The sequence below is a fragment of the Scyliorhinus canicula genome, chromosome 23 (genome assembly GCF_902713615.1).
Source record: "Scyliorhinus canicula chromosome 23, sScyCan1.1, whole genome shotgun sequence".
Lineage (NCBI taxonomy): Eukaryota > Metazoa > Chordata > Chondrichthyes > Carcharhiniformes > Scyliorhinidae > Scyliorhinus > Scyliorhinus canicula.
Genome location: NC_052168.1, coordinates 22,428,678 through 22,453,111, shown reverse-complemented (window position 1 = coordinate 22,453,111; position 24,434 = coordinate 22,428,678). Strand labels below are relative to the sequence as shown.

The window sequence follows — 24,434 nt, the reverse complement described above, 5'->3', positions numbered from 1 at the left end:
CTACAAGGCACAAGTCAGCAGCCTGATTGAATACTCTCCACTTCCTGGATGAGTGCAGCTCCAACAACACTAAGAGGCTCAACACCGTCCAGGGAAAAGCAGCCAGCTAGATTGGCACCTCATCCACCACCTTCAATAGTCACTCCCTCCTCCACTGACAGAGTCGCAGCACTGTAGCAACTCACCAAGACTCCTTCAACAGCAGCTTCCAAACCCACACCGTTACCATCTCAGAGGGCAAGGGCAGCACTAGCATCGGAATACCAGCACATCCAAGTTCCTCTCCAAGCCACGCACCATCCTGACTTGGAACTATATTGCCTTTCCTTCATGGTCAGTGGGTTGAAATCCTGGTACTCTGTCCACAATGGTACTTTGGGTGTTGTTCCAACACATTGACTACAGCTGTTCTAGAAGCTAGCTCATCTCCACCATCTCCAGGACAATCAGAGATAGGCAATAACTGCTCGCCTAGTCAGCGACACCCACATCCCAAGAAAAATAACTTTTAAAAAAGTGGCCTCAGTTTTGAACGCTCCAATTGACGCAGTATCTCCGGCCCTTTGGGGCAAAACATGCTATATTTCTACGGATCTTTGAGAGAAAAGTGCTTCTCGATTTCCCCCCAAAATGGCCCAGCTCCAATTTCAACATTACATTCCCACGTTCATGATTGCCCTGTCAGAGGAAATTGTTTTTCTCGATCAATGTACGATATTATTTCTTATACGTCCGATGTTAATAAGAACATAAGAACTAGGAGCAGGAGTAGGCCATCTGGCCCCTCGAGCCTGCTCCGCCATTCAATGAGATCATGGCTGATCTTTTGTGGACTCAGCTCCACTTTCCGGCCCGAACACCATAATCCTTAATCCCTTTATTCTTCAAAAAACTATCTATCTTTACCTTAAAAACATGTAATGAAGGAGCCTCAACTGCTTCACTGTGCAAGGAATTCCATAGATTCACAATCCTTTGGGTGAAGAAGTTCCTCCTAAACTCAGTTATAAATCTACTTCCCCTTATTTTGAGGCTATGCCCCCTAGTTCTGCTGTCACCCGCCAGTGGAAACAACCTGCCCGCATCTATCCTATCTATTCCCTTCATAATTTTAAATGTTTTTTCATGTATGCACGGTAGCATTGTGGATAGCACAATGGCTTCACAGCTCCAGGGTCCCAGGTTCGATTCCGGCTTGGGTCACTGTCTGTGCGGAGTCTGCACATCCTCCCAGTGTGTGCGTGGGTTTCCTCCGGGTGCTCCGGTTTCCTCCCACAGTCCAAAGATGTGCAGGTTAGGTGGATTGGCCGTGCTAAATTGCCGATTAGTGTCCAAAATTGCCCTTAGTGTTGGGTGGGGTTATTGGGATAGGGTGGAGGTGTTGAACTTGGGTAGGGTGCTGTTTCCAAGAGCCGGTGCAGACTCGATGGGCCGAATGGTCTCCTTCTGCACTGTAAATTCTATGATCTATGATCCGTCTAGACTGTACGCTGAACAATACTTTTCACCGTACCTTTGTACATGTGACAATAAATCAAATTAAACCCCACTGAAACCCCACTGCTCGCAGAAAAATACTTTTCACTGTACCTCGGTACACGTGACAATAAACAAATCCAATCCAATCCTTTAACGTCTTTAATCACCTCAACTGTCAAGCAATTACAAGCCAAGTTTACACGACTGGTCCACAATTTAATTTTCTTAGCTCCATATAGTTCAGGCAAGTTGCTGGACCATCACCATGAAGCTCTTTCTGATGTGCTGAGCCCAAAGCAGAAAAGAGTGTAATTCCATAGAAGGTCTGATAAATGTTCTATTCAACTGAAGCACAACTTTCTCCTCGTTGTGATCCAGCCTCGAGATAGAGGTCACATTCTATCAACCTTACAAATTACATTTTGTGCCTGCCCCCATGCGACAAGTGACGAGTACTTGGACTCCCAAATAACACTTTAGAAAATACCCATCCAAGGTAGATAAACTCACACATTTAATAATATTTTGGTTTACATTAACACTACAATGAAGTTAATTTTAAAAGTACCCGAGTCGCCACACTCCGGCGGGGAGAATTCAGAATGTCCAATTCACCTGACCAGCGCGTTTTTCGGGACTTGCGGGAGGAAACCGGAGCACCCGGAGGAAACCCAATCAGACATGGGGAGAACATGCAGACTCCACACAGACAGTGACCCAAATCGGTAATCGAACCTGGGTCCCTGGCTCTGTAAGGCAGCAGTGTTTCACCTGCCACAGCTTTTTCCACACACTGACTTTGTCTATGGCCTGTTGCAACTTCCTACTCCCATCCTTAGACTGGACTGTCCCTCAGGGGCGGCACGGTGGTGCAGTGGTTAGCACTGCTGCCTACGGCACTGAGGAACCGGGTTCGATCCCGGCCACGGGTCACTGTCCGTGTGGAGTTTGCACATTCTCCCTGTGTCTGCGTGGGTTTCACCCCCACAACCAGGGGCAGCACGGTAGCATAGTGGTTAGCATCAATGCTTCACAGCTCCAGGGTCCCAGGTTCGATTCCCGGCTGGGTCACTGTCTGTGTGGAGTCTGCACGTCCTCCCCGTGTGTGCGTGGGTTTCCTCCGGGTGCTCCGGTTTCCTCCCACAGTCCAAAGATGTGCGGGTTAGGTGGATTGGCCATGTTAAATTGCCCGTAGTGTCCTAATAGTAAGGTTAAGGGGGAGTTGTTGGGTTACGGGTATAGGGTGGATACGTGAGTTTGAGTAGGGTGATCATTGCTCGGCACAACATCGAGGGCCGAAGGGCCTGTTCAATGTTCTATGTTCTAAGTTAGGATGCTACTCTAGAGGCGTGTAATAGATAAGTAATCTTCATCCTGTACCATTTGGATTTAAAACATTTATATGTGCAATTCCAGGAATAATTTTTCTTTTGGAAGAAAACAATGGGTCTTCACAAATACTTAAAAAAAAATTAATGCCAGGATTCTGCCAGAGCTGCAGCTCATCCTTGGGAGGGAGAAAAACAAACAAAACAAAGAGGCTGAGCAGAGTTAGCTCCTTACAGCTACAGCCAAGATGCCGTGTGTACATTATCCAATAAATGTAATTAACACTATAAACCAAGGACCGTTGCAATAAATAATCTTTTTGGCCTTCATTCAAGCTGAGCGGTGAAGAAGCAATCAGATTAGGGAGCTTATTTTTATTTTTTAAAAAGGGTTTTGATAGGGCATAGACACAAGAGCAAGGAGGTTATGCTAAAGTTATGAGGTTGGATAAACGCGGTTTGTTTTCACTGGAACAACGGAGGTTGAGGGGCGACCTGTTAGAGGTTTACAAAACTAGGAGGGGCACGGAGAGAGTGGACAGTCAGAAGCTTTTTTCCCAGGGTGGAAGAGTCAATTACTAGGGGGCATAGGTTTAAGGGGCAAGGTTTAGAGGAGATGTGCGAGGGAAGTTTTTTTTTTAAACAGAGGGTGGTGGATGCCTGGAACTCGCTGCCTGAGGAGGTGGTGGAAGCAGGGACGATAGTGATAGTTAAGGAGCGTCTTTACAAATACATGAATAGGGTGGGCATGGAGGGATACGGATCCCGCAAGTGTAGAAGGTTTTAGGTGACAAAAACACAAAATACTGGACAATCTCAGCAGGTCTAACAGCATCTGTGGAGAGAAAAGGAAGCTAACGTTTCGAGTCTAAATGACTCCTTGTCAATGTTTTAGGTTAGACAGGCAGCATGGTTGTCACAGGCTTGGAGGGCCGAAGGGCCTGTTCCTGTGCTTTTCTTTGTTCTTGACACTAGTTAGACATCACCTGGAGTAATCCATACAGATGTGAGTGCCACACTGTAGGAAGGACATGAATGCATTGGAGAAAGCTTCCAGGGATGAGAAACGTCACTTATGAAGACAGATTGAAGAGGTTGGGACTGTTCTCCTTGGAGAGGAGATTTGATAGAGATATTCAAAATCATGAGGAGGCTGGACAGAGTAGATCGGGAGAAACTGTTGCTGCTCGTAAAAGAATCAAGAATGAGGGGGCAGCCGTGTCTGCGTGGGTTTCACCCCCACAACCCAAAGATGTGCAGGGTAGGTGGATTGGCCACGCTAAATTGCCCCTTAATTGGAAAAAATAATTGGGTACTCTAAATTTATTAAAAAAAAAAAAAAAAAAAAGAATGAGGGGGCAGGAATTTAAAGTGATTTGCAAAAAAACGTTTTCACAGAGCGAGTGGTTGGGATCAGGAATGCTCCGTCTTGAGTGTGGGGGAGGCAGGTTCAATGGCGACAATCAAGAGGGCAATAGATGATTACTTGAAGAGAAACAATGTGCAGGGTACGGGGGAAACAGCAGGGAAACGTTACTAAGCCATGATGCTCATTTGGAGAGCCGGTGCAGACATAATGGGCTGAATGGCATCCTTCTGAACCGTAACAATTCTGTGATTCAGTGAAATCAGGAAAATATTTCCATTTGCTGGCGAGTTGGTATGAAAGCATACATTTAAAAATAATCCAAAATATTCTTTTTAAATGTATAAATTTATCCAATTCTTTTTTCCCCCAATTAAGGGGCAATGTAGAGTGGCCAATCCACCTAGCCTGCACATCTTTTGGGTTGTGGGAGTGAGACCCACGCAGACACGGGGAGTATCCAAAATAATTAGATTTAAGAAATATACTGAATGAAAGTTCCAAGATTCTTTACCGAAAAAGAGAAAGATTAGGAAAAAGGGGAGCAAGGGTTAGCTGCGGGGTAGCATATGGATAGTCAAAAGGAAGTAGGGTCACGCAGCATGTACAGCAGGCCAGAGATGGACGAGTTAACATGTAAATTGATGTGCTTTCTGGAGTTCCAGTCATTTACAGTGGTTGAGGACACCAGAGTGCGTCACATTCCTAACCCAAAGCCAACCAGTCAGTAGCTCTTACTGATTGGATTCTCTGGTCCTCCATCTATGTTCCGCATTTGGTTATATTCCCATCAACCCCCTCCCCCTGAATAATGGAAGAGAGTCAACACAAATAAAGGTGGAGACAGCAGCAGCAAAATAAGTGCACAATAAGAAGAGAAACAGCTCCAGGAAGAGAGCCATTACACAATTAATAGAACATAGAACACTACAGCGCAGTACGGGCCCTTCGGCCCTCGATGTTGCGCCAACCTGTGAAACCATCTGAAGCCTATCTGACCTACACTATTCCATTTTCATCCAAATGTCTATCCAGTGACCACTTAAATACCCTTAAAGTTGGCGAGTCTACTACTATTGCAGGCAGGGCGTTCCACACCCCTACTACTCTCTGAGTAAAGAAACTGCCTCTGACATCTGTCCCATATCTCTCACCCCTCAATTTAAAGCTATGTCCCCTCGTGTTGGTCATCACCATCCGAGGAAAAAGACTCTCACTGTCCACCCTATCTAACCCTCTGACTATCTTATATGTCTCTATTAAGTCACCTCTCAGCCTTCTCCTCTCTAACGAAAACAACCTCAATTCCCTGAGCCTTTCCTCGTAAGACCTTCCCTCCATACCAGGCAACATCCTAGTAAATCTCCTCTGAACCCTTTCCAAAGCTTCCACATCCTTCCTATAATGTGGTGACCAGAACTGCACGCAGTACTCCAGGTGTGGCCGCACCAGAGTTATGTACAGCTGCAGCATGACCTTGTGGTTCCGAAACTCAATCCCCCTGCTTATAAAGGCTAGCACACCATATGCCTTCTTAACAGCCCTATTAACCTGGGTGGCAACTTTCAGGGATTTATGTACCTGGATGCCGAGATCTCTCTGTTCATCTACACTACCAAGAATCTTGCCATTAGCCCAGTACTCTGCATTCCTGTTACTCCTTCCAAAGTGAACCACCTCACACTTTTCCGCATTAAACTCCATCTGCCACCTCTCAGCCCAGCTCTGCAGCTTATCTATGTCCCTCTGTATCCTATAACATCCTTCAGCACTATCCACAACTCCACCGACCTTCATGTCATCTGCAAATTTACTAACCCATCCTTCTACACCCTCTTCCAGGTCATTTATAAAAATTACAAACAGCAGTGGCCCCAAAACAGATCCTTGCGGTACACCACTAGTAACTGAACTCCAGGATGAACATTTGCCATCAACCACCACCCTCTGTCTTCTTTCAGCTAGCCAATTACTGATCCAAACCGCTAAATCACCTTCAATTCCATACTTCCTTATTTTCTGCAATAGCCTACCGTGGGGAACCTTATCAAACGCCTTACTGAAATCCATATACACCACATCAACAGCTTTACCCTGATCCACCTGTTTGGTCACCTTCTCAAAAAACTCAATAAGGTTTGTGAGACATGACCTACCCTTCACAAAACCGTGTTGAGTATCGCTAATCAACTTGTTCTTTTCAAGATGATTATAAACCCTATCTCTTATAACCTTTTCCAACATTTTACCCACAACCGAAGTAAGGCTCACAGGTCTATAATTACCAGGGTTGTCTCTACTCCCCTTCTTGAACAAGGGGACAACATTTGCTATCCTCCAGTCTTCCAGCACTATTCCTGTCGACAAAGACGACATAAAGATCAAGGACAAAGGCTCAGCAATCTCCTCCCTGGCTTCCCAGAGAATCCTAGGATAAATCCCATCTGGCCCAGGGGACTTGTCTATTTTGACATTTTCTAAAATTGCTAACACCTCCTCCTTTTGAACCTCAATTCCATCTAGCCTGGTCGACTGAACCCGAGTGTTCTCCTCGACAACATTGTCTTTCTCCAGTGTAAACACTGACGAAAAATATCCATTTAATGCTTCCCCTATCTCCTCCGATTCCACACACAACTTTCCACTACTATCCTTGATTGGCCCTAATCTTACTCGAGTCATTCTTTTGTTCCTGATATACCTATAGAAAGCCTTAGGGTTTTCCTTGATCCTATCCGCCAACGACTTTTCGTGTCCTCTCCTCGCTCTTCTTAACTCTCCCTTTAGGTCCTTCCTGGCTAACTTGTAACTCTCAAGTGCCCTAACTGAGCCCTCATGTCTCATCCTAACATAAGCCTTCTTCTTCCTCTTGACAAGTGCTTCAACTTCCTTAGTAAACCACGGCTCCCTTGCTCGACAACTTCCTCCCTGCCTGACAGGTACATACTTATCAAGGACACGCAGTAGCTGTTCCTTGAAAAAGCTCCACATTTCGATTGTACCCATCCCCTGCAGTTTCCTTCCCCATCCTATACCTCCTAAATCTTGCCGAATAGCATCATAATTGCCTTTCCCCCAGCTATAATTCTTGCCTTGCGGTATATACCTATCCCTGCCCATTGCTAAAGTAAACATAACCGAGTTGTGATCACTATCACCAAAGTGCTCACCTACATCTAAATCTAACACCTGGCCGGGTTCATTACCCAGTACCAAATCCAATGTGGCCTCGCCCCTTGTTGGCCTGTCTACATACTGTGTCAGAAAACCCTCCTGCACACACTGCACAAAAACTGACCCATCTATAGTACTCGAACTATAGTATTTCCAGTCAATATTTGGAAAGTTAAAGTCCCCCATAACAACTACCCTGTTACTCTCGCTCCTGTCAAGAATCATCTTTGCAATCCTTTCCTCTACATATCTGGGACTATTCGGAGGTCTATAGACAACTCCCAACAGAGTGACCTCTCCTCTACTGTTCCTAACCTCGGCCCATACTGCCTCAGTAGACGAGTCCTCAAGCGTCCTTTCTACCGCCGTAATACTTTCCTTGATTAACAATGCCACACCACCCCCTCTTTTACCATCTTCTCTGTTCTTACAGAAACATCTAAATCCTGGAACCTGCAACAACCATTCCTGTCCCTGCTCTACCCATGTCTCCGAAATCGCCACAACATCGAGATCCCAGGTACCAACCTATGCTGCAAGCTCACCCACCTTATTCCGGATGCTCCTGGCGTTGAAGTAGACACACTTCAAACCAGCGTCCTGCTTGCCGGTGCCCTCTTTCGAACTTTTAACCCTATCCCTGACCTCACTACTCTCAACATCCTGTACACTGGGTCTACAATTTAGGTTCCCATCCCCCTGCTGAATTAGTTTAAACCCCACCGAAGAGCACTAGCAAATCTCCCTCCCAGGATATTGGTACCCCTCTGGTTCAGGTGAAGACCATCCTGTTTGTAGAGGTCCCACCTACCCCAGAATGAGCCCCAATTATCCAGGAAACCAAAACCCTCCCTCCTGCACCATCCCTGTAGCCACGTGTTCAACTCCTCTCTCTCCTTATTTCTTACTTCGCTAGCACGTGGCACGGGTAACAACCCAGAGATAACAACTCTGTTTGTTCTAGCTCTCAGCTTCCACCCTAGCTCCCTGAATTTCTGTCTCAAATCCCCATCTCTCTTCCTACCTACGTCGTTGGTACCTATGTGGACCACGACTTGGGGCTGCTCCCCCTCCCCCTTAAGGATCCCAAAAACACGATCAGAGACACCACGAACCCTGGCACCTGGGAGGCAACACACCAACCGTGAGTCTCTTTCGTTCCCACAGAACCTCCTGTCTGTTCCTCTAACTATGGAGTCCCCAATGACAAGTGCTCTGTTCCTCTTCTCCCTTCCCTTCTGAGCAACAGGGACAGACTCTGTGCCAGAGACCTGCGCCCTATTGCTTACCCCTGGTAAGTCGTCCCCCGCAACAGTATCCAAAATGGTATACTTGTTATAGAGGGGAACGACCACAGGGGATCCCTGCACTGCCTGCCGGTTCCCTCTGCCTCCCCTGACGGTAACCCATCTACTTTCTTCTTTTACCTGAGGTGTGACTACCTCCCTATAACTCCTCTCAATAACCTCCTCCGCCTCCCGAATGATCCGAAGTTCATCCAGCTCCAGCTCCAGGTCCCTAATGCGGCTCTCGAGGAGCTGGAGTTGGGTGCACTTCCCGCAGATGTAGTCAGAAGGGACACGAGAGGTGACCCTTTCCTCCCACATTCTGCAGGAGGAACATTCAACTGCCCTAGCCTCCATTCCCACTGAACTAACTTCCCAACTACTGAAAAATAAAAAAATAAAAAACTTGTTAGTTTAGCAATCCAACGGACAGAGCTTTTTTTTTGGTTAGAGGAGGAGGATGGAGGAGGATTACTTACGTCTATCTCAAAAGGAGGATACAAAGTCAGTTACAACAGAGCAATAGGAGAACCATAGAATCCCTACAGTGCAAGAGGCCGCCATTCAGCCATCGAGCCACCCTCCGAAAAAGCGCTCTACCCAGGTCCACTCTCCCAGCCACCCCACCCCGTCCCCTAACCTACACTAAAGTACAATTTAGCATGGCTCATCCAGCTAACCGGCACATCTTTGGTCTGTGGGAGGAAACCGGAGCACCCGGAAGAAACCCATGCAGACAGGTGGAGAAAGTGCAAACTCCACACAGACAAGTTACCTAAGGCCGGAATCAAACCCGGATCCCTGACGCGGTGAGGCAGCAGTGCTGACCACTGTGAGCTAGTAAATTGGTAACCAAGGATGAGAAGTTTGATGTCAACATATGGAAGAGTCAATGGGTGGTGAGCATAAAGGTGAGCAAAGCTTGGTGTAAAATAGGGTATGTGCACTAAAGCTATGGATTAATTAGAATTTATAACCCAAGAAGCTAGTACATAGAGCACTGAAAAACTTTCAGCTCGCGACATGCAAGAAGTGGCTGAGTTCAAAGAAGGTTTACAAGACTAACACCAGGAATGGGCAGGGGTCTTATGAGGAAAAGTTGAGGAGGGGTTAGGCTTGTGTCAATTAGATTGGAACAGCAAAAGGGGACTTGAACATGCAATTGAGGATACAATTAGATCAGCCACGACCTTATTGAATGACAGAGCAGGCTTGAGGGGCTGAGTGGCCTTCACAAGTTCATATGTAGGAAAAGAATCACAACTAACAGGCTGTATTATGGAGGGAGTCACAGTAATCAATCTCTTGTGGGTGGGTGCAGACTCGATGGGCCGAATAGCCTCTTTCGGCACTGATGTTCTATGTTCTAACTGTAGCATGACTTCCTGGAATTGTTTCTCTGCTGCTTCCACACTTTACAATTATTTTGGCTTTGCCACCTCCATCTTCCTTTCTACCAACTCTCTTCCACTATATTTGGTGGAGAAGGATGTAAGCATATAGGGGGACAGGAGCAGAGAATCAAATTATTACAAGTAGTCTTTTGCTCAAAAATCAGGATGGCTCAATTCCGACCTCGGGTGATTGTCTACGTGTAATTTTCAGGTTACAATCATAGAATCTCTACAGTGCAGAAGGAGGCCATTTGGCCTATCAGTTTGCACTGATCCTCCCTTGGCCCATGTCCCCGCCCTATCCTCGTAATCCAATAACCACAACTAACCTTTAATGACACTAAGGGGCAATTTTAGCACGGCCAATCTACCTACCTACACATCTTTAGACACCAAGGGTTTCCTCCCGGTGATCTGGTTTCTCCCCACAAAACCCAAAAGACGTGCTGTTAGGCGAATTGGACATTCTGAATTCTCCATCTATGTACCCGAACAGGCGCCGGAGTGTGGCGACTAGGGGATTTTCACAGTAGCTTCATTGCAGTGTTAATGTAAGCCTACTTGTGACAATAAAGATTATAATATAATATTATATTATAAGGGCAATTTAGCATGGTCAATCCACCTAACCTACACATTTTGGACGGTGGGAGGAAACCCACACAGACATGGAGTAGAACATGCAAACTCCACACAGTCACCCAAGGCCGGTTCCCTGGCGCTATGAGGCAGTAGTGCTAACCACTGTGTCACCATGCCACCCTGTGTCTTTGTGGATTGGCCATGCTAAATTGCCCTTTAGTGTCCAAAGGTTAGGTGGGTTTACAAAGTTGCGGGGATGGGGCCTAGGAAGGGTGCTCTTTGGGAGGGTCGGTGCAGACCTGATGGGTCAAATGGCCGCCTTCTACACTGTAGGGATCTATGATTCTACGAAGTGGTTGGCTTACAGTTAGGAGAATTGGGCAATGCAGTGGCCTTAAACACAAGAACCCCAAGTCAATGACAGGATCGCAAAGAACGAAACACAAGGCGACAGCTGGCGAGAGATGACAGGGTTATGGACATGCGGTTTAGAAAAAAAAAAAACAAGGCAGCAAAGACAAAGGATGGTGCAGCTTGGAGACTGAAACGATGGGGACACCAAGAACTGTCACAATGTTCAAAGGCTTTCTTGTCATTTATTTTTGAAAGCTGGAACTCGTGTGACAAGGGGGAGTTTGAGAGATAATTAAATACACTATGTATTTGAGAGTGTCTAAGTGTTTCTTCGATTGTAAAATTCGAGCCATTCATTAAAAAGCAACACATCAGCACATTTCCTTCCCTCTGGATATGTTGGAAATCTTCCCACACCCCACAGACTTTTGCTACATTCAAAGTGAGCACAGTACATATTTTTATATAGAGATAAGGACCAATAATGAGACTTCATTAGGCAGTTTCTTTTACTTCCCTTTACGGTGTAGTAAAATCTCACATTTCAAAGCAGACGAACTGTTACAGCTCAAGAGTTGGGCCGCCGATTGCTGTCATAAACTTTCCACTCAGTTTATGACAGATCAGGGACCTTGAACGAGAAGCGGTGCCTTGTGCTTTAATCAGCACTTTGTCCTCCACTGCAGTTTGAGAAACACTCATTAGAACAGTAAAGATCCAGTGACCCGCAGTTGGCCAACTCTTCTAATTAGGAGACATTTTGCAGAGAAGTAACAGACTGCAAAAAAGAGATGGTTACAAAAATAAACAAAACAGAAAAGTACTTACATTTCTCACACAGCCGCCCAATAGCTGCAAAACAAAGAAAAAAAAAGAACTGAAGTCAGATTAGGATTGACACTTTGCAATTTGACTGTATTCTTTTCGGACAAGAGAGAATTGACGTTAGCATCAGACATCAGAGACATTTTCTAAAGGGCACAAGTTCAGCCAGGGGGGGGTACACACTCGTCTAAATACTTAAAATGTTGAGGGTTCCCACCTCGACCACCCTTTCAGGCAGCGAATACCAGGTTCCCACCACTCTCTGGATGAAAAAGATTTTCCTCAAATCTCCTGCTCCTAACCGTAAATCTATGCCCCCGGTTATTGATCCCTCTACTAAAGGGGAAAATGTTCCATCCTATGTACTCGATGTCTTGCATCATTTTATACACCTCAACCAGGTTTTCCTCCTTCATCCTTCTCTGCTCCAGAGAAAACAACCCCAGCCTATTCATAGCTGAAAAGCTCCAGCCCAGGTAACATCCAGGAGAATCTCCTCTGCACCCTCTCCAGTGCAATCACATCCTTCCTATCATGTGGTGACCAGAACTGCACACAGCACCCTAAAGCTGTGGCCTAACCAGCGCCGTATACAGCTCCATCAAACCCTCCCTGCTCTGACATTCTGTGCCTCGGCTAATAAAGGCAAGTATCCCAAATGCCTTCATTATCCTGCTGCCTTCAGGATTCTATGGACATGGACCCCAAGGGCCCTCTGGTTCTCTGTGCATCCGAGCGTCCTACCATTCATTGTATATTCCCTTGCCTTGTTCATGCTCCCAAAATGCTTTTCACAGTTAAATTCCATTTGCCATTGTTCTGCCCATCTGACCTGCCTGTCTACATCGTCCTGTATTCTAAGACTTTCCTCCTCCCTATTTAACACACTACTAATTTTATGTCATCTGCAAACTGATCATACTTTCTGCTTTCATATCTAGATCATTAATGTAGATGACAAACAGCAAGGGACCCAGCACCGATCCCTGCAGTACATCATTGGACACAGGCTGCCCATCACAAAAACAACATTTGACTATCGCCCTCTGCCTACTGCCACCAAGCCAATTTTGGATTCAATTTGCCAAAGTATCCTGGATCTCAAGGGCTCTTACCTTCTTGACCAGTCTCCCATGCAGGACCTTGTCAAAAGTCTTATTGATGTCCATGTAGACCACTACCATCAACTACACACCCAGTCAACGCCTCAAAAAACTTAATCAAATTTGTAAGACATGATCTCCCCGACAAAGCTATGTTGACTATCCATTTGCCTCAATAGGTCTGCAGCTCATCACCTCGTCAACATAACCATACAGTTGTGACTGTGTTTGAGGAGCTGTTCATTGCCGGGGGCGACGGATTTTGTACAGACTGTATAGTTGCTTGCTGGGAAGTAGGTTTCCCGGCTTTTTTATTCAGAACATAGAACTGTACAGCACAGTACAGGCCCTTCGGCCCACAATGTTGTGCCCAACTAGTCTGAAACCAAGATCAAATCAACCTACTCCCATTTGTTGTAACCTGTTTTGATACTTGTTTGTAATAAAATACATTAAAAAAACCAGAATAGTTGTCTACAGATTGCAGTTAGAATATAGACAAAGCAGCTTATACACTCGGCTCCCTACAGACAAACCCAGTTTGTTTTAGCCAACTTGTTCCAGTAGGTTGTATACCAGTGGTAAGGCACAGCTTTATTAGATGATAGCACTGTATTCAGTACACACTCAATGAGTCATGAGAAGTGCAGATTCACTAGGTTGGTGTCTGATAAAAAAATACAAAGACCGTAAAATTGAGGCTGATTTCATTTGAATGGAGGAGATTGATGAGTAATTTGAAATATCTCTCTCAAATTATGATGGGCTCAGAATTTGCAGATAGGACCGTTTCCACTACTTAAATTTCTCCATGATCTTGCCCCTCTCGATGCCAGATCAGGGATCTTGAATGAGAAGATGTGTCTTGTGCTTTAATCAGCACTTTGTCCTCCACTGAAGTTTGGGAAACACTCATTAGAACCGTAAAGAGCCAGTGACCCGCAGTTGGCCAACTCTTCTAATTAGAAGAAATTTCTGCAGAGAAGCAATAGACTGTTCCTCCAGCCTTAGAATTCCCGGGTCTTTTTAATTCCTCTGCCTCACATCGGACATGCCCCCTGCTCAAAGTTGGCAGCTGTGGTTTTAGCTGTCTATGGCTTTCTGCAAAATTCTCCGTACAAATAGAGAGAGAGTGCGAACAAACCCACAAGAACAAAATCAAAGAACATCGCATCCCAAGAAAATTGCGATGCCAGCAATGACTCAACTAAGCACGGAATGACACAGCAGTGAGGAGGCTATTCAGCCCATCATCCCTGTGTTGGCTTACCCTGGCTCCTTCCCATATATGAGGATTTTTCCCTTCAATTAGGGCCTCACGGTAGCATGGTGGTTAGCATCAATGCTTCACAGCTCCAGTGGTCCCAGGTTCGATTCCCGGCTGGGTCACTGTCTGTGTGGAGTCTGCACGTCCTCCCCGTGTGTGCGTGGGTTTCCTCCGGGTGCTCCGGTTTCCTCCCACAGTCCAAAGATGTGCGGGTTAGGTGGATTGGCCATGCTAAATTGCCCGTAGTGTAAGGTTAATGGGGGGATTGTTGGGTTACGGGTATACGGGTTACGTGGGTTTAAGTAGGGTGATCATTGCTCGGCACAACATTGAGGGCCGAAGGGCCTGTTCTGTGCTGTACTGTTCTATGTTCTATGTTCTAATTCTCAGAGTGGTCGGGGCGTGGAACACACTCCCAGCGATGGTAGTGGAGTCGGACACGTTAGAAACTTTCAAGCGGTTATTGGATAGGCACATGGAGTGGACCAGAATGATTGGGAGTAGGTTGATTTGATCTTAGTTTCAGACTAGTTTGGCACAACATCGTGGGCCGAAGGGCCTGTACTGTGCTGTACAGTTCTATTAAGTATTTATCTAATTTCCATTTGAATTTCTTTGCAGCAAGACTGAAGTTTCCTTGAAAACATCTTGGCCAAGGAATGGACTTTGATACTCAAGCACTGCAGGGTGAATGTAGAGTCAATGCTATTACCCAATAGCCTTCCAAAAATAATAGCTCCATTTTGATACTGTCAAAATGAACAGATGTCCACAATGCAGTCACTTTCACTCAAATGCCAAGAAGCCTGTGGCCTAGCTCCACTATTATTTCTTGTTCACTGGTTGGCCCCAGTCGTATTTCCGTTGCAGTTCCTAGCATAGTACTGGTGCAGAAAATCTCAAATCAGAAGGCCGAGATCTATTCGCATCAGCGATTGACACCTCTGCAAATTAATGGGAACACTGGCCTAGATTTTTGTGCAGTGGTGAGATCGGTGATGTAAATTTAGCTGGCTGGAATGCCAGTGATAAGCTCCTCCATATTCCCCTGCAATCCAATTAAAATATGCTGCAGCAAAGGTGATGGAAAATCAGGAGTGGCAAGGACATATTATTCTCAGCGATTTGCCAAGTAAGACTGGCATTTATATGAAGCCAAGTTATGGCTCACATCAAAAGTGCTGCTTCCACCAGACACATCTGAGTGGAATTGGCCACCCAGAGTTAGAACGTTAGGAATCCGAGTACAGAGTTTCCAAGGGTGCATCGCTCCAGTCTTCCAGTCTCAGACTGGCCCATATTCTTTCTAATTATTTGCATGATTAATCAGCTATAACCACATCGCTGCCAGGCCACAAGAGCCATTTTTTTATAAGCCAGGAGGGTAGTGATGATAAACCAGGCAACAGTTCAGCAAATTGCAGTCACTATTGTTTTCAGTGGGGTGGGAGGGTCAGAGATCTGAAAACTCGCTTCATAATGTTCTCAGCACGGAGTGCTTCAAGTGACGGCACAAGCCATTTACAGCACAACATTACGTTAGTCGAGGGTCTCACGGATATCCCTCACTCTGCCATTACCATCAAACCAGGAGACTAGCCCTGCTTCACCGAGTGCAGGACAGCATGTCAGCAGCACTACCAAGAATGCCCGAGATAAGCAATCCTACAACCAATAAATCAGATAAAAGCCTCGTCATAAATGGTGGTGGTTAATTAAACTGACCAGGCCCCCGGGGGTCATTGGGCCTCTGCACCCTGAATAATGGTGGAACCCAGCACAAAAGACATAGCTGAAGCATTTGCAACCATCTTATGCCAGCAGTCCATCTCAGCCTCCTGCCGGGGTCATGAGAGTCACAGACACCAGTCTTCAACGAATTTGATTCATTCCATGAGATATGAAGAAACCGCTGTAAGCACTGCATCCAGCAAAAGCTAGACCATGCAACCAGCGGCAAGCAACATTCACATTGGCAGCCATGGGTATAATAATAATAATCTTTATTGGTGTCACAAGTAGCTTTACATTACATAGAACATAGAACGATACAGCGCAGTACAGGCCCTTCGGCCCTCGATGTTGCACCGACATGGAAAAAAAAAACTAAAGGCCATCTAACCTACACTATGCCCTTATCATCCATATGCTTATCCAATAAATTTTAAATGCCCTCAATGTTGGCGAGTTCACTACTGTTGCAGGTAGGGCATTCCACGGCCTCACCACTCTTTGCGTAAAAAACCCACCTCTGACCTCTGTCCTATATCTATTACCCCTCAATTTAAGGCTATGTCCCCTCGTGCTAGCCACCTCCATCCGCGGGAGAAGGCTCTCGCTGTCCACCCTATCTAACCCTCTGATCATTTTGTATGCCTCTATTAAGTCACCTCTTAACCTTCTTCTCTCTAACGAAAACAACCTCAAGTCCATCAGCCTTTCCTCATAAGATTTTCCCTCCATACCAGGCAACATCCTGGTAAATCTCCTCTGCACCCGTTCCAAAGCTTCCACGTCCTTCCTATAATGAGGCGACCAGAACTGTACGCAATACTCCAAATGCGGCCGTACCAGAGTTTGGTACAGCTGCATCATGACCTCATGGCTCCGGAACTCAATCCCTCTACCAATAAAGGCCAACACACCATAGGCCTTCTTCACAACCCTATCAACCTGGGTGGCAACTTTCAGGGATCTATGTACATGGACACCGAGATCCCTCTGCTCATCCACACTACCAAGAATTTTACCATTAGCCAAATATTCCGCATTCCTGTTATTCTTTCCAAAGTGAATCACCTCACACTTCTCCACATTAAACTCCATTTGCCACCTCTCAGCCCAGCTCTGCAGCTTATCTATGTCCCTCTGTAACCTGCAACATCCTTCCGCACTGTCTACAACTCCACCGACTTTAGTGTCGTCTGCAAATTTACTCACCCATCCTTCTGCGCCCTCCTCTAGGTCATTTATAAAAATGACAAACAGCAACGGCCCCAGAACAGATCCTTGTGGTACGCCACTCGTAACTGAACTCCATTCTGAACATTTCCCATCAACTACCACTCTCTGTCTTCTTTCAACTAGCCAATTTCTGATCCACATCTCTAAATCACCCTCAATCCCCAGCCTCCGTATTTTCTGCAATAGCCGACCGTGGGGAACATTAACATTAACACTGCAATGAAGTTACTGTGAAAATTCCCTAGTCCCCACATTCCGGCACCTGATCAGGTACACGGAGGGAGAATACAGAATGCCCAATTCACCTAACAGCATGTCTTTGGGACTTGTAGGAGGAAACCAACGCAGACACGGGACGAACGTGCAGACTCCACCCAGACAGTGACCCAAGCTGGGAATCAAACCCAGGTCCCTGGTACTGTGAAGCAACAGTGCTAATCACTGTGCCACCATGCCGCTCTACCATCCACACCATGCACTGCAGTAACTCACCAAGGCTCCTTAGACAGCACCTTCCAAACCCACAACCTCTACCAGCGAGAAGAACAAAGGCAGCAGACGCATGGGAACACCACCCAAGGTTCCCCTAAAGCAGGGGTGGGCAAACTATGGCCCGCGGGCCGCATGCGGCCCGCCAAAGGTTTTATGCGACCCACCAAGATCAAGTCATAAAAAAAAAAAAAAATTTTTTTATTTTTAAAATAAGGTTAATTGGGGGGGGGGGGGGCTGTTGGGTTACTGGTATAGGGTGGATACGTTGACTTGAGTAGGTGATCATTGCTCGGCACAACATCGAGGGCCGAAGGGCCTGTTCTGTGCTGTACTGTTCTATATGAGGCGCCCAGAATCATAACCGGGTGAAGCGCCATTTTTGAAAAGTAGAGACAAAGAGGGCTAAAGGCAGGATGCCGCCGGGGGAAGCGCTGAGGTATATGCCGCACGCTAATTGGTTACAACCGGGACTATTCATTAATATACTATGCGGCCCTTTAAAATTGTGAATTTCTGAATGTGGCCCTTGCACGGAAAAGTTTGCCCACCCCTGCTATAGCTAAAGTCAAAAACCTGAGACATCTCAGAATTAGAAAATGAGGGAGCAACAATCTCAATTCCCATACCAATTGTCTCAAACCACCCAATAAAACACTGAAGGTGACAGCAAAAAAATAAAATGGACCTTCCATTTTGACAATCAGCATTGTCAAACATTGTACATTCGCTTGCTTCCTGGATTTTCTTTTGTGTCCTCAAATCAAACAAGTCTGTTGCATTTTCTCCTCTCCGTATGGTTTTGAATACTGCTCTAACTGGCGCATTGGGATAATCCATCAATGCCACTGCTCTCTCCACCTATCCCACAAACACCCGAGCAAGGTTCTTTGGAGCCCAAGAAAAACGCAAAGGCAGCGAAGACGATGCAGCAGGAGGCCCTTTGGCCCATCAAATCCGTGCCAACTCGTAGTTATTCAATTAGCTCCTCCTCCTCCAGGTTGGCCCGAGTTCTTTTCATCTATTTCTTGTGTTCTCGCGTTATCAATCCCTCTGCTACCGGAAATAGTTACTCCTTATTTACTACCAAAATAGTTCACGATTTTGGAGACCTCCATTAATTCGCCTCTTAATCCTCTCCGTTCTAAAGAAAACTCCAGCCTCTCCATATAAAGTCCTGGTGCTCCAGCGGAGTTTAAAAGTCAGACATTACTTCGCTGCTTCTGTACTTTCTGCCTTAATTAATTAAGTCAAGGCTCCCACAAGCTTTAACCGTATGAATTTTGTCCGAACACCAAAGATTAGTGTACCGGCACCCCAGATATATTTGTTCCTGCACCCTTTTTAAAAATTGGACGATTTAATTTCTCACCATTCCTTCAAAGTGTTAAATTTCATCGGTCCTGTGTCTGCCCATTTTATCAGCCGATCCACATCCTATTGAAATCTTTTACTGTCGCCCTCATTGTTTACAACATTCCCAAGCTTTTGTGTCATCTGCAACTTTGAAATGATGCCCTCTATACCCAAGTTCAGGCCATTGATACGCATCTAAAAAAAGCAGCTGTTCTAATAGTGACCCCTGGAGGACACCACTGTAAACTCTGTACAAGTGTGACGTCCATCATTCCCCACCACTCACTGCTTCCTGTCCCATAGCCAATTTTGTGTTCATAGGAATAGGCCCTCTAGCTTGCTCCACCATGAATCATGCAGTGCAGAAGAGGCCCTTCGGCCCTGCCAAGCCTGCACGGTCAATAAACTACTCCAACTCTACACTAATCCCACTTCCCAGCACTTGGCCCATAGGCTTGCTCCCCTGTCTAGCTTCATTCCCCAGAACTAGGCCCAGCACTGCACCACCCTTTGTTGGACTGTTGACGTGTTCATATAAAAAGCTTTAACTGCAGAATTCGGACAGTGCAGAAAGAAGCTATTCAAGCCCATCGTGTTCGCACTGACCCTCTGAAAGAGCACCCTACCTCGGTCCACCTCCCTCATAACTCTACCTGACCTGCACATCTTTGGGCTATGGGAGGAAACCAGTCACCCAAGGCTGGAATTGAACTAGAGTTCCCTTGCACAGGGAGACAGTAGTGCTAACCACTGTCCCAACCTCAAAAAGATATCTGATTTCTCCAAATCCTTTACAATGTGATCATTTATAGAATCATTGAATTTACAGTGCAGGAGGTCTTTGATCAATCGGCCCATCGAGTCTGCACAGGCACTTGGAAAGAGAACCCTGTCTAAACCCACACCTCCACCGTATCCTGGTAACCCAATCTAACCTTTTTGGACACTAAGTGCAATTTAGCATGGCTAATCCACCTAACCTGCTCATCTTTGGACTGTGGGAGGAAACCGGAGGAAACCCACACAGATACGGGGAGAACATGCAGACTCCGCACAGACAGTGACCCAAGTCGGGAATCGATCCTGGGACCCTGGAGCCGTGAAGCAACTGTGCTAACCATTGTGCTACCGTGCTGCCCCCACTGTGCTACCGCGCCACCCATTTTCTCAGACTGTTTCCATATCCCTTGATGTCTTTAACATTTAGAAATATGCTCAATGACTGAGCGACACAACAATGCAGGAGGCCCTTCTGCCCATTGCGTCTACACCGACGCTCTGAAAGAGCATCCTAGCTCGGCCCACTACCCCACCCTATCCCCATAATCTCACCTAATCTGCACTAAACGCAATCTGGCATGGCCAATCCAAAGCAGGCACACAGTGCAGACTTCAGAGTTGTCGAGTTGTTGCTGGTGTGGAGAATGACTGTTTCTCCCTCTCTCTCTGTTGCTGCTCAACTGTTTGCTAACTGTTTCTTCCCAGTGCTTGGATCCTGCTGACCCAACTTTATGATTAGAGAAAGGAGGGAGAAGTGAGGAGAGAAGGAGAAGAGGACAACTTGAAACCAGGGTGGGAGCGGAGCCCTCTGCACTGCTTATTTGCTGGACTGAGGGCCCTGCCCGGTCTTCCCACCCATCAACAATTGCCTTTCAGCGAGGACAAAGCCCTTTTCTTATTCCATCAGGTGCGCTTGTCCCAGGGTGGGGGTGCAGTTCTGGTAGACCGAGTTTGCCAAGCCCCTCCTGGGCTGAAGACCTCAAACATCAGGGGGGAGGCGCGATACAAGGGTGGTTTCCTGGGCATAGACCACACCCGGTAAGCAGCCATGACTAGATCTCCACTCCTGAGGGGGGAGGGGGGAAAAAAAGCATTACCTACTACCCCCTCCCCTGCAACCGATGCACAGAGTGGCGCCCCAACCCCTCAACATCACCTCCTCCCTCCAAAAAAACTGAAAAAGGAGACACAGGTTTTATCTACAGATTTCTTCCCCTTCAAACGAGCAGGACCCTTTGAGGGCTTGTTTCATAGTGCAATTTTTCACCTCGAAGGCATTCGTTTTCATGACGTCAGAGGGCTGTGGCAAATTCCTGATCCCAGTCACTGGGCGGTGGTGGCGGGGAGGGTGCCCTCTCTCCACCCAGCCTCCATTGCCGGTTGCCCCAATCTCCATTCCGGAATTGTTCCTAAATCGATCTGGTTACCCGGCGTCGCAGGAGGAGCCGGGGTCTGAGCTGCCGCCTCCCTCTGGCTCGATATCCCGAAAGGAGCCATCTGTCGATGATCTGGGGGTGGCACCGAGGCAGTTCCAGGGCTGGTTGGTGGCCCTCCACACAATGTGGAGGTGACTCGGTCCCAGACAGCGACTGCCCGGACAGAGGATGTCTGTTTGGTGGGAGGCATGGGAGATGATTTGGAGTCCATCTGTCGCGGGGCAGACGACTCCCACGTGCCTGACACCGAGTCGTCCCCAGTGGAACTCCGTGAAAAAATAAATTTGGAGTACCCAATTAGGTTTCTTTCCCAATTAAGGGGCTACTTAGCGTGTCCAATCCAGCTACCCTGCACGTCTTTGGGTTGTGGGGGTGAAACTCACGCAGACATGAGGAGAATGTGCAAACTCCACACGGACACTGAGCTGGGGCCAGGATCGAAACCGGGTCCTCAGCACCGTGAGGCAGTAGTGCTGACCACTGCACCTCCGTGCAGCCCTACTCCGTGACTTTCGACATGTGAACTGCGGTCGAACGTGGCGCTGCTCATTAAGTCTTCCCGTGCCTGTGCTAAAGAGGAGTGTTGGCTTTAATCTTTCCTCGCCGGTCCCCAGAGAGAGCGGAGGAGCATGCGTTCCTCTGCTTCCTCAAAGCACTAAAAAGATGATGGTTAAGGTGGCACCTTACTGCTGACAAGGAGGTCACCATAGCCAGCCTCAATATCAATGACAACAGGGACATGCTTTAATTGTACCGTCAGGACAAGGGACCACCTCAGTACCAAGTGCGACCATCGTGCAGTGGTCAAGTTAAGGAATCTCGTTGGGTCTTCGACTTGGTGGACATCCGGCATACTCTCCAACCTGACTCCAGCATCTTCACCTTTGAGGCCTGGGGTCGGAGCATCCTGAAATTGACATACCTTTATTTCATTAGCATACTTGCCCCAACGGCCTCTGTGCAGCAAGTGCTGTGCTCGGACCACAGTCTGATGTGGGCGGGGCTCGCCAGGTCTGATGCTCAGTCGCGGCCTGCGTACTGGCTGGAGGCCGAGCAGTTCCCGGGTTTGTATAGTCGCTTCTGGGCCGGCTGGAGAAGGAAGCGGGAGGCTTTCATTCCATGTGGCTAAGGTGGGACGTGGACAAGACTCATGTGCGTGCCTTGTCAGGAGCAGTGAGGAGGTCAACGGGGGGCGGAAATCTGAAGAAGGCGTTTGACAGGGTGGATCACGAATATTTATTCGGGTCTCAGCGCACATTCTGGTTTGGGATGCATTGCGATGCCCGAATCCGACTTCTGTACACTGCCAGAGTCTGATTAAGGTTAACGGGTCCCTGTCAGCACCTCTTCACTTTGCGAGAGGAGTGTGTCAGAGCTTTACAAGCAGAGGAGATTCTCAGGATTGGTTCTGCATGGGTCAGGAACTGGGGTGGTCCTCTCAGCTTACACTGATGACGATCTCCTCATGTCCATCGACCCTGCGAAAGTGCCAGGCTGTGAACTCCGACGCATCCTCTGCCAGGATCAACTGGGCCAAGTGCTCTGAACTCCTGGTTGGTCCGTGGCAGATGAACCCAGAGGAGCGCAGGCCTTTCCTCTGGAGCAGGACCAGCATCCTCTACTTGGGAGTCCATCTTTGATTGGCTGAGGAATCCTGGCTGGCTAACTGGCAAGAGCTGGAGGCAAAGGTCACCGCTTGCTTGAGACGCTGGACAGGACTACTCTGGGTGCTATCTTACAGGAGTTGGGTTCTCGTCACAAACCAGCTGATAACCTGCATGTTGGGGTACCGGCTGGTCACTTTGACCCCTCCACCTGACTTTCACAAAGCTCCAGAGAATGCTTGTCGAGTCTTGTAGAGTTTTTCCTGGGATAAGACACCGCACTGGGTCACTGCTAAAGTTCGGAGTCAACCACTTAGGGAAGGTGGTCAGGCAATGGTGTGCCTTCGCACCCTGATGGCGACCTTCTGTCTTCAGATCCTGCAGTGATATCTTTACATTGAGCCCATCCACAATGGCGTGCCCTGGCGACGCATTTCTTCCACCAGGTGCACGGCCTGAATTATGACGTGCAGCTCCTGTTCTTAGATCTGCAGGATCTTTGTTACCTTCTGTTGGTGCTGCCCGTCTTTTACCAGGACCTGCTCAAAATCTGGAACATGGTCACCTCGTGCCCCAGCTCCGTCAGGAGTGGTAGCTGTTGTCAGGGAGCCGCCACGCAGGAATCTGCACCTCCGCCAATACCATTTTGAGTGGCTGGCGGAGGAGCGAGCTGTGGTTGCCGGGGTGACCAGGATTGGGGACCTGCTTGGTGGCGGAGGGGTTGGCTGGGCGACACCTCATGAGTGAGCACAATACGCGGCGGTGGACATCCGGCTCGCAGGCAATGCCACCCGAGACCTCAAAACGGTTGTGCTCGGACGCGGTCTGGAGGCTGCGCAGATGTGTGTGGTCTCCCGTATGAGCAAACCCCTCAAACCCCAATACCTCCCTCGGGGGCTGGTGCCCTACAATGCTAGCTGCCTCAGAAATAACCCCCGTGTGCTTTTTCACACTGCACGGAGGGATTTCCTGTGCGGGCTGCTGCTGCACACCCTTCACCTCCTTATCCTTGTCTGTTGCCTGGACACGCCTTGTTGCCATCTGGCGGAAGAGGAGGAGTCCTCCCCCTCAATCTTGCGGACCTGGGGTAGAGGATGCTGCATGCAGCAGTGCCGTACAATCACCGATCGCACCGGTTCACAACTCCCAAGAAGCCTGCATTTTTGCTGCCTTGGCAGTCAATGGACCATGCCTATGTTACATGTTATAGGCTGAATTCCCTTTAGTTTCCTGAAAAATATTTTGTTGAGATTTTGTTTGCACTTCAGCCCCATGCTCCTGATCTACGGGCACCTGGTGCAGAGAGGGGTGGGGAAGGTGGAGAACCTCCGTGAACCTGCGCCGGTGTCCCGAGGAAGGAACCATGCGGGAGACAGTGTGCCGGGGGGGGGGGGGGGGGGGAGAGGGGGGACGACAGTGCGCCGGGGGGGAGGGGGGAGACAGTGTGCGGGGTGGGGGGGGGGGGAGAGAGGGGAGACAGTGTGCGGGGGGGGTGGGGGGAGACGGGAGACAGTGTGCGGGGGAGGGGGAGACGGGAGACAGTGTGCGGGGGAGGAGGAGACGGGAGACTGTGCGGGGGAGACGGGAGACAGTGTGCGGGGGGGGGGGGAGAGACGGGAGACAGTGTGCGGGGGGGGAAGAGGGGAG

At 47.9% G+C, this 24,434-nt stretch overlaps 1 protein-coding gene across 1 annotated transcript in view; it reads right to left on the bottom strand.

The window, feature by feature from the left end:
* The window catches only part of phf5a (PHD finger protein 5A), a 62,569-nt gene extending 44,248 nt beyond the window's left edge, over positions 1 to 18,321 (bottom strand). The window contains exons 1-2 of the mRNA XM_038783534.1: positions 18,300 to 18,321; positions 11,792 to 11,815 (exon numbers count right to left, since the gene is read on the bottom strand). Of these exons, the coding sequence (XP_038639462.1) occupies positions 11,792 to 11,815; positions 18,300 to 18,321 (46 nt within the window). The remainder of the gene's footprint in view (positions 1 to 11,791; positions 11,816 to 18,299) is intronic.
* Positions 18,322 to 24,434: the final 6,113 nt, after the last annotated feature.